General features: G+C 43.2%; 1 protein-coding gene across 2 annotated transcripts in view; it reads left to right on the top strand.

Annotated features, from left to right (window-relative positions):
* The window catches only part of LOC139336209 (leucine-rich repeat and fibronectin type III domain-containing protein 1-like protein), a 169,070-nt gene that overhangs the window by 139,237 nt on the left and 14,291 nt on the right, over positions 1 to 15,542 (top strand). Inside the window, exons 9-10 of one of the 2 annotated variants that reach the window (XM_070970204.1) lie at positions 9,472 to 10,121; positions 15,414 to 15,514. In XM_070970204.1, coding sequence (XP_070826305.1) covers positions 9,472 to 10,121; positions 15,414 to 15,466 — 703 coding nt within the window. In that variant the 3' untranslated portion in view covers positions 15,467 to 15,514. The remainder of the gene's footprint in view (positions 1 to 9,471; positions 10,122 to 15,413; positions 15,515 to 15,542) is intronic. The other variant, XM_070970205.1, reaches the window with a different exon arrangement.

Genomic DNA, 15,542 nt, shown 5'->3' with positions numbered 1-15,542 from the left:
AAATGAATAGAAATTATACAGATAGAGAGGCAGAGAAATTGGAGATGATGGGGGAAATTAAGCAGCAGAGGACTGACAGAGGCCTACAAAAGGAAAAGAGCGATGTTGGCTGTGGGGAGGGAGATGCTCTGATAAAAAAGAAAGAGAGGGCCCGTATCAAAACACTGGTGGAGGGAAAATCTTACAGTGGAACCGTAGAAAGACTGACTCAGTTCCCCAGGGGGTGGCAAAGGGGGACAGCTCACCTCCTAAGAGGGGGCGACAGGACAGGGCCCTCAGCTCGCAAAATCTCAAAGGGGAAGTCCACACAGAATGATTAATTATGCGGCACTCATTTTCATAATTAAAGCTTGTAACATCAAATTTTTTCCCCTGGGTCCTGTGAGTACATAATGGCTACTCTGTTCTGCAAGAAATGGCAAGCTCTGAAAGACGTTCTTCTTAAAAGGTTCCCTTTTTCCAACAAAGAATTATTTCAACTAAAAATGTCACTTTTTTTTGGCAGCTTTGACAAATCCTATTTTATGATTTGAAGCTTAATTTGGGCCCGCGCATCCATCCATCCATGTTCTATTCAGTGACACGTTTTGTGTCATTTTTTGCAGCGTGTCGAGCAGGACGGACAGGACGTGTGCGCTGCAGGGATTTTGCTGTCAACCCTTTGCCCTCCTCTGTTCTGCAGTGCCTGCACTGGAGGAATAATTGGCACATTAAATTATTTAAAAACAGCCAGGGCACATTATCATAAATATTCACTCGACGTTCTGCTTAGATCAACAGTCAGAACCCAGAGCTCTGGGTGTGACTTCATGACATCTCCTCTGTGTGTGTGTGTGTGTGTGTGTGTGTGTGTGTGTGTGTGTGTGTGTGTGTGTGTGTGTGTGTGTGTGTGTGCATTTTGAGTGCCCAAGGGCTGATTGATGGACAGTATTTACAAACAAAACGTCCTCCCGTCAGTCAACGGAACTGAATGCAGACAGCATGGAAATGTCAGGCTCATGCACAGACACAGATGTGCACGTGAATCCGCAGCGGGCATGGAAATGTCAGCCACGCTCAGACTGGACACTCTCACTCATGAACACACACATACACACACGCACACACACACACAATTGCCCCTCCTCGGCTGTTACAAGTGTAACTAACGAACCTGTTTCTGTTCTCACCTGAGACGAGACAATAATGACATGCTAATAAAGTAGAGCTGCTGATAACAGGTCTATTAGTGTCAGTTAATGCCATTTGACCGCATACATCCAGGCCTCCATCGCTCCGCTGCCCGGCCACAGTGGCAGCTCTTGCGTCATTGTACATCGAATACAAAATGCAGTGTGTGCATGTGTGTGTTTGTGTTTTATCCCCATAATATAATAGAGTGATAGGCGAGGCTAAACTGCATTTTCTTTGCTTAAATAACATCTGACAGGTTTAAAGCAAAACACTGTGACACCTCCAACTGTTTTCTTATGCACACAGCATTCTTTCAGATAATTTGTTATCTGCCTGCCCAAAGTTGTTTCTGTGGATGCAGCCACAGACTGTGGAATGATACGAGGACAAAAATACAGAGCTTGAGCTATAGGTTTTTGAAAGAAATGCATACAAATATTATTACTGGTTGTTTCAGCATCTTTGGCAGAAAGTTTTTGAAGCCTGCATACTATACAGTAAAGGCTACATCCTGGTATGTAAGTCTGCATGTTTGTGGGGTATTGCCTTAATATTTAATTATAAATATTATATTAATATTTACAAATGTCTCGTTTAATGGAATTAGCTTAGAACTAAATAGTTGTGTATAGAGGAGTAGAAATCTTGGGGCTCCCAGACTGCGCGTAAAATCCAAGGAGGAACTTTTCTATTCTGTATATCACTGTGAAACACACACAAACATACACAAATGCTACATTTCCACTAGCGCGGCTCGACTCGACTCGACTCTATTCTACCCGGTTGTTTTGTGTTTCCATTAGGGATAGTACCTGGTACCTGATACTATTTTTAGTACCTGCTCTGGCGTGGTTCCAAGTAAGTAGAAGCGAAACTATATGTGTGACGTCAACAGCCTGTCGGCCACTGATTGGCTGAAGAGTGTCATCACTGGTCTGCGACGTCCAACACCGGAAAAACAATCCCGCCCCCTCCATTGTAACGCCGGGCAACAACAACCGCTGACTTTATTCTTTATTCTCACTCGAGGGAAATGGCTGCTCCACCAGGAATGCTCGACCAGGTCCAGACTTTTCCAGACCACAAACCGAGCAGCAAATACAACATCACCTAAATGTCCTCCATTGTTTGTCGGCTCTGTTTGCGTCACGTACAAATTGACGTCATGGCAGTTTCGCGCAGCCGTGGTATGACGACCCCGCCTACGTTGAGGAGGTACTATGAAGTACTCAATTGTAATGGAAACTCAACCAAACCAAGCAGAGTAGAGTAGAACCGAGTCGAGTAGAGCTGGAACTGTGTAATGGAAATGCGCCATAAGACTTCTTACTTAAAATTCGGAGCCTCTTCTGCGTGTTTGCACTGGATCCATGTCTTTTGCCACATTGTTCCTTCATCCTGTTAGTGCGATACATGATTTGTGGATTTCTTCTAAGTTAAATGTACTTGCACTGTTTAAAGAGCACAGACTTTCAAGTTCATCTTCATCACAAAATACATTTAAAGCAGTGTACTCCAGTGCAATGACAAAACCTGTGCAAAGGCTTCCTTCCTGCAGTGCAGACAGAAATAAAAAAAATCCTCTTCAGATCCTCTTCAGAACACATGCACACACGCACATACACTGTCATACATGCACCCGCACACATGCAGAAATCAATAAAATGCAATAAAAATTAGATAATAAATGCATTAATAATACAAAATACAAAATTTAACAGCAGCTGTATAAGTTAAAAAGCTTGTTCATGGGCAGCGGCAAGTTCTTGTTAAACAGTTTTTGCACATGTGGATAAAACTGTCTCGGAGACGAGTGATGCCTGTTTTGATGCTATGGTTACGCAGCCCTAATGGTAGCAGTGTGAATAAGTCATGACTTGAGTGGGCTGTGCCCTGGATTATACCCTGTGCCCTCTTCTTGCGGTGGCTGGGAACGATCTCTCGTGGCACCTGTCTTGCTATAATCATGGACGCCTACTTAACACTCCTGTTAAGCCGCCTCTTTTTGATACGCATTACCAAACTATGCTATCTATCCACCTAGAATCTGTTTTTTTTTCTTTTAATCCTACTTTGGGAGAAATGTGGTTTGGTTGATTTAAAAATGTAGCAGAAAGTATGAAATCCTGTTCTGTTCTCTCTGGGATTTTCCATCGCAGTTATCAAGCAGTTAGATGGTGAATTGCGCAGTTAAGTTGTGCTTTGAGGCACACGGGCCAGGAATAACCTGGGGAAACGACAGTCAGACAGTAATTACCAGTCTTCGATTGAGTGATGTTGAAAGCAGTTAGAGATGAAAAGCCAAGAAAGGAGAGCTGATGAAGGAGGGGGGGACATGTCAATATAAATCCAGTTAAAATGTAGAGATGCGTGAGAAAATAGGCCAGATGATTTCAAAACATATTGACTGGAGAATGAAGGCTCCAACATTTCTCTGAACCAAATCACACCTGAAAAACATGCAGAGATGGCGACATTATCGTAGCTGCTCAGTATTCAGCATGACACGTGCTGTGACAGATTGCTCTCTGTCACAGCACAGGGGGAGGATGTCTTGCTCCCCAGTTACAACTGGCCTCTGTGACATCTCTTTGGGCTCTCTGTGGAAGTTAAAAATAGTCTGCTGAGATTGGGGGTGCAATTTGTATTAACAGGCATTATTAACACTGGAGGCCAAAGAGCAAACTGTGAGAGAGAGGGAGAAAAGACAACTTAGTAAATGGCAGCAATCTTAAAGTAATTGTAAGTCTGTGCGAGTTAGGGCATTGGAAGTTGGGTTGAAGTGACAATGAGAAATAGAGGACGGGGCTGAAGATTAATGCAAACGCGTGACCAGAATTACAAGTTAAAAAATTTGGATTAATGGGCTTAGTTGTTCTATGACAAAGACTGTTTACCATCATGTCTTAAGACAATTCAAATGATATGATTAGTAAGGAAGAGTCAATTTAAACACCATCGTTTGACAGTACAGGGATGAGTGGGTCCCTGTTTCTAGAGGTGCACCATACACATATACATGGATGGACATGTCCATGCAGGGGCATGCAGGTATTGTGATACCCATTCTTACCCAAGGTTTCACCCTATTCAACTGATCAACATTTGGAGGGTGGAAACACACCAAGAAATGTAGTGATGCATCAGCAAAAGCTGGCTGAGGCAAGAACTGGTTTTAATACTGTAAACATTGTTATAAATAATACAAACAAGTGTTGAAGCTCAAGGACATTCACAGCAAAGGATAAGTAACCCACTCCGCTTTTAATCAAATCTTTTAGAACAGCTGTTATGACATTACCGCACATTAAGTGGAAGTATTGAATTATGGGCACGTTTCTTCCAGCTCATCATGTTTAATGAAGGTGGTGTGCACTGTACTATTTCAAGGGGTTGCTCTTACCGATATCCACAGCAGCTTAGGTTTCCCCTTTCATTTTATTGAATTCCTATAGCTGTCCTGAGGCAGCAGCAGCATTTTGCATGCGCAGCCTCTAGTCACATCATAGCAGTGCGTATTCGTATAATTTCATACGCCTCATACAGTGTGCACCTGCAGTTTTAAGGTGCTGCTTGTTCATTTGCAATGTGTATTTCACACAGTATTGCAATGCTCTTACACAACTTTGCCTCACCTTTTTTTCCCGCAACATAAATGGATATACACAAGCATTCCACTTTGTGGTTTGTACTGCGGTACACAGCTTTTATTTTGCATATACAGAAACTTACATTACATTTTAGAACGAATAACTTTTTATGAGCATGTTCTGTTCATTGTTTGGCCGTGAGTGCATGATGAAGCAGTGCAGCTGTATGGAGCTGTCACCTTATGCAATAATTTAAACACATTAATCAGGTTATTGTCGTGCTTGCAGTATTTCTATGCATGTGTACATAGAGTCTGATCACACGGTGGCTGCTTAATCTGTTTCATTCAAACAGGAGATAGTTTGTTTGTTTGTGCATTTGAATGAGTCTTGCGGTCTTTGAGCTGTGTGTGGGCACATGCTCATGTGTACATGCACGTGTGTGTTTGCATGTGGGCCAGTAGGTGTGAGGATAAAGCGAGGGGTGACAAAACATAACTGATCTGTTGATCTGTTGGTGTGTTGTGTGAGAGAGAGCAGCAGAGTTGCACTGCACAGTTTGCTCAGTGGCTCTGTGTCTTTGTGTGTCTGGACTGTGGAGGGAAGGAATCCATTAAGCTGTTTAACTCTGTGTGTGTGTGTGTGTGTGTGTGTGTGTGTGTGTGTGTGTGTGTGTGTGTGTGTGTGTGTGTGTGTGTGTGTGTGTCCATGGTTGAACCCATTAACTGAATAAATCATCCAGTGTGATTGCGGTGTCAAATGGGCTTGCTGAACCATTTCTGCTTTGCCCAGCAGTCCTAGTCCCCTTTTTTTAAGTCATGTCACACGAGTGCACAAGACCCAAAACTCGCAGGCACAGCTAATTATTGATCGGTTGGAAATGTGACATCAGCCCTCGCACATCTGCATAACTGTCGATGCACAAAACACAAACAGATGCTAGCCAATGAGCAAATTAAATGCCACATGCTGATGTCATTAGATATAATTGAAGTTGCTGCAATCATTTTTGTATGTGTGGCAACTGTGGCAACAGTCCTTCAATGCTCAAAGGTTGCTGTGTAGCTGACCTTTGTTGGGGTGAAACATCAGGGAATGTAGGAGTTGGCATGAAAAGATTAAAAGTCTCTTCAGGGCATTTAGGGAATCTGTTACTCGGCAAATCTACCTGTTCAAGTTCAACAAGGCAGACGGTGGTGGTATTTTATGCTTTTGACTCATCCGTCCCTCTCACTTCCTTGTTCATTGCTCTTGTGCAGCTGCCTCTGAGTAAAGCTTGGGGCCAGTGGAAGTTTCCCGGTTTGATTCCTATCGAGAACAGAATACTTAAACGAGAGGGAGGCGGAGGAACGTTGGGATTTTCAAGCTGAATTCTACAATATTTGCCTTTCTTAAGGAAATGTATTTGGGGTGATTCTGATGGTTGGCAAAGATTATCTGGGTAGCGTGAAGGGGTTCGCAGATTCAGTCTCACCCAATTTGGTTGGATTAGATTAGAATGATTTGAGCCGCTTCAGTGACAACATAATTGATATTTATGACCTGACATCTGCATTGATTAAGTCCAGGAGTGTGTGGGGTTTACAGATTAATGCCAAGAGTAGACAGTCCTTTACTGCTTCTGTGAGCCAAGTGAAGAGGTGAAGGGTCAGATAATCCTCACTCAGTAACTGTATCTCACTATTCATTGCTTTATAATGCATTCAGAACTTTGTTTTTGCACTTAAGGTTTCCATGGTGGTGGGGGGCAGAGTTGGGGGGATTGTCCTGAAGTCCGCTGCCATCTCCACAGTTTTGTGCGTGTTCAGCTCCAGGTTGTTCTGACCACACTAGAGCGACCAGCTGTTAAACCACCCATCTGGATGGGGGGGGGTTCATTTGAATTTGAATTCATTTGCAAATTGATTGCTGATTGTGTTTGCGTACCCACAGAAGGATGCAACTGTCATATTCTGTTCAGTGTAGCCTAGTCATTATGAAATAGAATAAAACTAATCAAATCAACGTGACAAAGGGCTCACTGAAATGAAACTGACTGACAGCAAATCACAACAAAGTGGAAAATGTCAAGGACTGGCTAAGAATATTAGTTCTCCTCTGTCATTATATACTGGCAGCATAATAACTCATGCTACGCTCTGTGGCGGATTCTCACTTTATGAAGCAATGACAGTGGAATCACATCATTAGCGCTGCACCAAAACAGGTTTCCCATAGATACTCTGAGTCCAGCATGAAAACTTACTTTCAAAGATTTGTGCTATTTATCCTTAATGACTAACAATGACCGCATGCATATTGTGAAAAGCCATGATCAGTGTTGAAAGTTGCTCCCTCTGTCTCCATGACAATAACATTATCATCGGTCACGACTTTTACATAACATGTTTTGAGTCAGATTCTTTTGCTCCTCCGAACACTTTCACACACGTCACTCTGCGTCATGGGAATCACGGCTCGTGTTTTCACAAGCTGCAAAAATATGGTGCAAGTTTAAGCGATAAATTGCTTGTTAAAATGGAAAGTAGTGTGTCAGACTGCAGATATCAGATTAGAAGCCCACGTGTGCTTTGAGTATTTCACTGACGGACACTGCAAGCCCTGATCTCCCACTGATTTCCCTGAAGTTTCTCCTCTAATAAACTATGATTTAGTTTGTCACACTGCAAAGACGAGAAGACAGACAAACAACCATGGTATCATTTTGTTCAAACACAGTTAGGAGACCTCCCAGTCTGTAGTTTTTTTTTTTGAGATTTAATAAGGCAGAGGTGGTGCTGTTTTCTATGACTTTCTTTCTTTCAGTACCCCTTTTGAAATTGCTTACGGGAACCCCAGTCCAGCTCTGCTCTCAAATCATGCTGGTACCCTTCGGCAAGACATCAGGGCTGTTAAAGTTCCCTGGTTCGATTCTTATTAACAACTCAGTCCAGGGATCCTTTCACATCACACTTCAAAACCACACAAGGTCACACACACACACACACACACACACACACACACACACACACACACACACACACACACACACACACACACACACACACACACACACACACACACACACACACACACACACAGCTATCTGCCAAGATATACTTCCTGGTGGAGGTTCAATGCCATCGATGAGCTTGGCACTGAGACTAGACCCTGCTGCCCACTGGTTCTCTTTCTCTTTCTCTTTCTCTCTCTCTCTCTCTCTCTCTCTCTCTCTCTCTCTCTCTCTCTCTCTCTCTCTCTCTCTCTCTCTCTCTCTCTCTCTCTCTCTCTCTCTCACACACACACACACACACACACACACACACACACAAGCCTTCCATCAATTCTATTTCATTCCACTGCAAAGCCTGTCTGTCTCTGTGCAGAGGTGGAAATACATTTATGGGGGAGGGATGGGCATCGCCAGAAAGACTTGAGTGCATTGGGGAAAATGTGAATGAAGCCAAATGGAAATATGATTTAGATAAAATGATGCAGTGACATGAGGGTGTTTGGCGATCCCACAAGTTATACTGAGGACCCCTAGAGAGAGCAGAGAGACAAGGAGAGAGACAGAGGAAGCAAAAGCAAGGGAAGCACAGAAGACGCATTGTCTCCTGTTTACCTGAATGACATTTTCCCCCTGGATTTCCCCCAGGAAAGTATACTGACAAGGAAAAAGTGGAGGTACAGTGTTTACCGGGGGAAAGACCAAGATAGAAGTTGACAATGGTAAGAATCACGTCTGTGTTTAATCAGGGAGTGATGATTTCTGCAGCTGTGGGGGGTGGATCTGTGCGAGCGTTTGTCAGATTGCAGGCTTATGAATTCGAACTCTGTGGGGAAATAAGAGCGATGAGGTGGCTGCCGCGCCACAAGCAACACCCGCATGGAAATATACGATAGTGAATGTGTCACCACTGCAGCTTTCGCAGAATAGTACTCAACAGAATACAAGGGAGCAATACAAGCAGATGTAATCGTAAGTCATCTTGGGTATTGTTTGTTTCACTGGTGCAGTAAAGCGGCGGATGGACAGACAGTTGGACAAAGCAGGTTTGGATTTTGGCTTTCTGATTCGGCTCTATGCCAGTTTTTAATCAATCTGGTTTTTGAGCCGTCCCACAGTGCAATGTCGTTCAGAGCACTGTTGTGAGATATTGTGGAATAATTTGGCAGGCGACATAATGACCACAGTGTAATGTATTTGTCTTTCACTGCAACACAATTGAGATGTCCCGTGGTTTAAGTTTCCACCTTGCTGCAGTGAAATACGAGTGGATTGAACATTTAAATGCGGTACATCTGTCAGGAAACACACAAGATGCACCTGAAAAGAAAAAGCACAGGCAGGAGCATGAAGGAAAAGAGGCAATGAGTGTTGAGAAGGTGATTTGTCAAAGAAGAGTTTGGAGGCACCAGAAGTTCCAGACGTAATGATGTGTGAACTGAAAGGTGCTGCGTGCTGGTCTAGTCCATTAAACTGAGCTGTCCACATGGTTAAAGGGCCAGTTTTAACATTTTCTCAATGACCTCTCAAAACCTGATATCCCTTTTTATTTCTGTATATTTGTAATTTAGTTGAACCAACCATTGAAACGATCATCCTCTCTACCTGACATGTGGCACCCATGAAAAAGTTTGTTCTGGTTGATGTATGCTCATTTGTTTAAAGCTATTACATTTCCTCACACTAACATCTTCACATCTTCGTGTCTTTCTTTGGCAGGATGATTCCATCCAGCAGCAATGACTTCCTGGTTCGTGACCTCGCCGCCGGACGCAACTATGATCTGTGTGTCCTGGCTGTGTTTGATGATGTCATCACATCACTGACAGCAACACGTCCTTTGGGCTGTCTATCATTCACCACAGACACGGAGTTCAGCCAGTGCCAAGCACTGCACAGCCACTTCCTGGGTGGTACCATGATCATCATCATCGGAGGGATTATTGTTGCCTCTGTGCTGGTTTTTATTATCATCTTAATGATACGATACAAAGTTTACAGCAACCAAGGGGCAGGCCATGGAAAAGCAGCCATTGCGGCAACAGCGGCGAGACCGCAGAGCAATGGACAAGGAGGGGGCGGACAGGTCCAAGTCCTCCCTCGCTCTGCCTCAAAAATGCCTGACAGTCAGGATGACCAGGCTTTAGCGCCGTCCAGGGCCATGTCGCCTAGCAACACTCTGAGGGACACCGTGGCATTGGTCGAGGAGGAGGGCAGTGGACGGAGTATAATGACAAGGACTGACTCCTTGGCCAATGAGGAGCTGCTCTCGCCCACCAAGGCCCGCTTCTCCTCCAGGGTCAACATTGAGATGAAAAGCAGACCGCCATCTGTCGCCAAAGAGCCCACCTCCCCCAAGGAACTAGCAGGTAGTGGAGAGACAGATAGGGAGGAAGAGATGTACACACAGGAGGCAAGCAGCAGAGCAAGGAGCAAGTATTTCAGAGAGGTGGAAAGAAAGAGTAAAAGAAGTTGACAGAAAGAGTGTGGGGGAGACACACAAAAAAAAACAGTCAAAGAGAAAGAGATGGAAACTGAGAAATAGACAATGTGCAATTGAGGGTGTGAAATTGAGCAAGACAATAATGGAGAGTGGAATAGTGAGAAACTGAGTGTGAACGAGAGAATGAATAAGAGAGATGCCCTCCTCATGCACTGGGAAGATAGTAAGAGAGACAGAGGGTGTCTGCAGAGCTGCAGCAGCAACTTCAGTTCAGTTCACTCTTTTCTTTATGACTGTTGACCAATCAGGTTGTAGTTAAATTAACCTCCCTACAGTTTAGTGCCATTAACCAACAACACTGATTCCAGAAAGCTGGGATGATGAGAAAAACAATTAAAAGTAGAATGCAATCATTAGCAGGCGCAGGTTTGACAAAGTGTCCCTGAGCTCATGTACTAATATCCTTTATCCAATAATGTGTTAACAAGTGGCGAACCTTACTCCATCCTTGCTTGTGAACGACTGAGCCTTTCATGGGGGTCCCTTTCATACCCATTCATGATACTATCACCTGTTACCATCAGGAGTTGTGTAACCTTACATCGCCCAAGCTCATCGATGGTTATTTATTGCCTTTCCCAGTTACGAGGCTTAATTTCTAAAGAATGCAAGATGCTAACTCAAAGGCTTTAAAACTGTTAAGAAGTTTAAGAAACTATTGGGTTTGTTTTGTTTGCCCAAGTGAGTCGTCCCTGATGCTGTGACTTGCCAGAATCTGCACTTTTTGGGCCGTCTTCCAGCTGATAGTTAGACTGCGTCAGCAGTAAAAGAAATCTGCAGGTTGGTGTTAGAGAAGAGATTTGATTATGCAGGCAGGATCACCTAAAGCATCACAGCTGACATTATTCAGGTTAGCATTTGTTGTGTGTCCTCCACCAGAGTGCTACAAACTATTGGACTTTAAGCACACCGTGAAGACTTGTCTGCCTTTAAGAATGACATAAACAGAGTGCTAAAGAGTGGATAAGGACAGTTAATGCGGTACAAAAGAAAGGCTATTTAAGAGTGGCTGAACTCCAAGACCCTAACTACCCTTTTATTGAAAGTTAAAGTGTCTTTAGGAAGTTAAAAAGTTCATATTATTATTTATCTCATCTGTGTGTCTTCTTTGGGAGAACAAACATTTGTTACATGGCGTAAAAGGCCCTGAAAAGAGGCTTATAAAAGCAACAAAAACGGTCCATGAGCTTCTATTCTGGGAATATTCTACTATAATGTCTTTTTCTTACAAAAATACAAAAGCCCCCCCAAAAAATAAAACTCTGACACCACTGTAAACTGTACAGGCCCCTTTAGTACAGTATATGTATGAATGTTGTATAGACTCACAGTTCAGATTCTGCCCTTAGGGTGCTTTCTACATAAATCTAAGTGACTTTAGAACCAGCTGGAGTGTAACTGAACCCCTCTGGGATAATAAGGAAGACGTATAATTCACAATGACTATCCAATACATAATGCACAAGACAACTGATGCAGTTACAATTATTATTAATGTACATACTGCAGCATAAGTCCAGGTTGTAGAAGTGGAGCCTGGAATCAGCACTACTTTACACTAATTACAAATACTAAAATACCCAGCAGAAACAAGGAAAATACAGCAAGAAAAATATCAATAAAATATCTCAGAAAAGGGTTTTGTGATTTGTTAAAAAGGAACGTCCACACAAAAGAAGATGGGGCGGCCTTGGCCAGTGTAGCCAAGATTTGTGAAGAAAAATTGATTCTCCGACACTTCGAAATGAGAAAATCTGCGCTGTTACCAAAAACTCATTTCTGAAGATGTTCCAGTGAGTGTAAATGACCGCTAAAATTAAGCACAGTCACAGCCCAATTTGCAGCACTGAAATTGGTTAATTTCCAGCTTCAGAACTATTAGTCGTACTTGAGCTTCAGGCTCCCTTTCAGTGTCTCTTGATCTCTTGGCTCTCTTGTCTGCTCATGGATCAACCCCTTGTGCCAGCTCGAATGAAGTATTTGTCGATTCTGTGGTCGTGGCCACTGGCTTGCTGACAGAGAGGACTAGCTGTCAGAAAGCTGGAGGACAGTTGGCAAGAGGGAGTGAGTGATACACAGTGCAGAGACATTTTTCTCCACTAAGATTATTCATTTAAGATTGTCATTGTGCATTTACAGAGTTATTTAGGCTGACGGTGAAAGCACAATGCTGCATGATTATAACATTATGATACACTTTTTCTTTAACATGCAAGATACTGATGGGAAATTGCTTTTATGTAACTCACTTATTGCCAGCAAAGACTATTAGATTAAACCTACGTTTTATGTAATCAGGTCCCAGTTCTCTCAATTCAGGCTGCTGAAGTGACTTGCACATGCTCACAAAGGCTGCTGGAAATGCTCAATGTTGCAATAACAGCAGGAATCCACAAGAGCATGTGAATTTTTCTTTTTGGGTAGATTTTCCATGTGCTAAGCCCACTCCAGTGTACTTCCCCTTTAACACTAATCCACTCAGGAAATTGAGATTTCATTAGAACGAATAAATGGAGACACCATTTCATATGAGTGGCTTAAACAGCTGAGTCGAAATACTTTATCAGCCGCTGATATGTCATTCAATTGGCCTCTCTGAATGGGTTGAAATGAGGTGTCATTGAGCCTCATGTTGATAGCAGGCAGGAGACGGGAGATCTGTGCAGAGCGCACCGGCTTAGCTGGTGAGTTCAGGGAAAGTTTTCACCTTCACAGACTCTGTCAGAACTGCAGTCAGTCTGACATTTCTAACACAATTCAACCTGCTGGACATTTGCCCACATCACAGATTATAATTATGGCACGAAAGAAGAGCTGCACAGATTTCCGATGCCGTCAATTGGCATGCTAACAGCCTAGCCTGGATATTAAAACAGAGTTGTTCTAGTTGCTTGTCACCTGTGTTTGAGGGGTAGTTTGTGCACATGTAGTGCTCTGAGAGGTTGATGACCGGACCAAAAGGAGAGGAGTTGATGGGTGCTCATCAGGGCTGTACTGGCCACAACTATGCAAACTGGGTTGGAGAACTTGTATTTTGGTGTAGCATTATGATGCCACCATAAGAAAAAACTCCCCAGTAGACCTAATTAACATCTCTAACCTTGTTTCAACCTTCCCTGAATGAAGCGTGTCACTCAAAGGAGCTTCCAAAGATAGTCCCAGACTACGACGAGAGACAAACAAGACAATTATTAGAGTTTTTGTTTTGACACTTTACCCAGGGAGGAAAAAGTTACCGCTGGCCTTTGTGTTCTTTGTTTCCTCTCTTTGATTCCAGGATCGTTGGCACTTTGAGGGCAACCTGCAATGAGGGATAATACTCATGTGTTTGCACAAAGGCTGTTGGGGTTTCTCAGGGTGTAGCTGTGCCTGTGATGTGTTTCACTGGTTGGTGCATTGCAGAGAAAGACAACATTGATCTGATCAGAGAGGGAGCCGCAGTGAGTCAGAGCGCCTGAGGAACAGAGCAACTGACAGATACACAAAGAGGCCCCATTAAAGGCCCACGGTTGTCAAAAGTGTGACCCAACATGAAAAAATAGGCACATTGTGGGTGATAATTTTCCTTTTGTTTGTTTGCTTTTCATAGACTGTTGTGTTCCCAGTGGAACAACACGTCCACTTTTTTTTTTTTTTTTGGTTTAAATCCCATTGTTAAATATTATTTCAAAAAGTCACTCTTGGATTTGTCTTTCTTTTCTGAGGGAAAACAGGTTTCTTTAAAGTTACATGATAAGAAATTGGAATTTGGGCCCATAAACGCCAATGTTTTCCCAGTTTTGATTGGAGAGATTGAAATAGAAATGGGGACAAAATCCACATTCCTCACTGAGTCACTGAAGCTAACATGAATTTTCAGCAGTCTACATTTAGTGAATCAAGAGGGGATCTTCCAGAGTTTACACTCCTTTTGGTACAAAATCATGTCTTTGTGTTTCTACTGTAACCCCTGCCACAGCTCAGCAAGGACACACTGTCCACAGAAGCATGGAGAAATATCTACAAAAAAACAATAAATGGATCTTCTGCAAGACTTTTAAATGCATTTTCTGCACAGGAGGACTGTGGTGTTTGTCCTTTACTGTGCAGTTGCACAGGCATGAATACAGCAAACCAATAACTTCTTCAATATTTGTGAAATAATTAGTAATATTGAGCCAATTCCCGAATTGAAAATAAATCAATAAATAAACACAAAGACAGCGGAGAACATTTTGTGCCTCGTAGTGTCGCCTTGGAGCTTGAGATCTAGCTCGCAACAGGATGCTGCATGTGGATTCAGATTCAGAGTGGCTCTTTAACCTGAATACTAAGTGGGGAATTTTCCACCAGGATTAGCAGTAATTATATGCTTGACACAAACATATTGAGATTATGTCAAGCAAAGTGCTATTAGTTCAAGAACAGCCAACCAAACATTGAGTATGAGTGTGTGTAATGTATTAATCGTGTTGTGAGGAGAGAAATCTCTTGACACAGTCACATTGTCGGGACGCCTCCAGGTAAAGCATAAATTTTGAAGGGTTAAGAATTACATTTCGGCTAATTCTAGTGCAAGTCAATGCAAAGTCCTCACGGTGACATGAAACAGGTGTTTGTCTAAAAGCTCGGTTCAGCTGTCAAATCACTGTGGGTCTGTGAATGCACTTGTGTGTTGTTATGTGCGGGGTTTAACCGCCTTGAGCTGATGCAAATGCTCCCATAAGGTTAGGCCAGACAGAAAATAGTCGACGATAACACAAAGATGTGTGGGACCTTGTGTGAAGTGCAAGTGTGTGTTCTCCCCATGGCCCTGCCATGACCCTGTAGCCTGTCTGTCCTCCATGTATTTTAATCTATCATCACTCCTCCCAGTGTCATCCCGTACGCCCGGCCTCATTCTTCACCGCCGTCTGTCTCTCTGAATTTATCTCTCAGAATCTCCCTCTCTCTTCCCCGTCCCGCTGTGTTTCTCAAGCTCTCTCTGTCACGTTCCCTCATCTTTCTTCTTTACCAGCTTTCTGACTGTACTGACAGTTTTTGCTTCCACCCCGAAATCCATTTTTTAGTACTGTTTTGCTGCATCTGTGTCTGTGTTCTTCACAGTTTCTCATTGTTTCTCTCATGTCTCTCTTGCTGTGCTTCCTTCTCTCCATTTCTGTCTCTTGGACGCCTCCAGCAGCAGACGTCAGGCGGCCTCATAGTGTCGAATGGAGAGACTTTAAGATCTGAAGGTCTCCTGGCCTCACAAAGAGAGCGCGCCAACACTACACCCAAAGAGTAATGACTGGCACTTAAAACTTCAGCA

Source organism: Chaetodon trifascialis, chromosome 9 (genome assembly GCF_039877785.1).
Source record: "Chaetodon trifascialis isolate fChaTrf1 chromosome 9, fChaTrf1.hap1, whole genome shotgun sequence".
Lineage (NCBI taxonomy): Eukaryota > Metazoa > Chordata > Actinopteri > Chaetodontiformes > Chaetodontidae > Chaetodon > Chaetodon trifascialis.
This window is presented reverse-complemented; position numbering and strand designations above follow the sequence as displayed.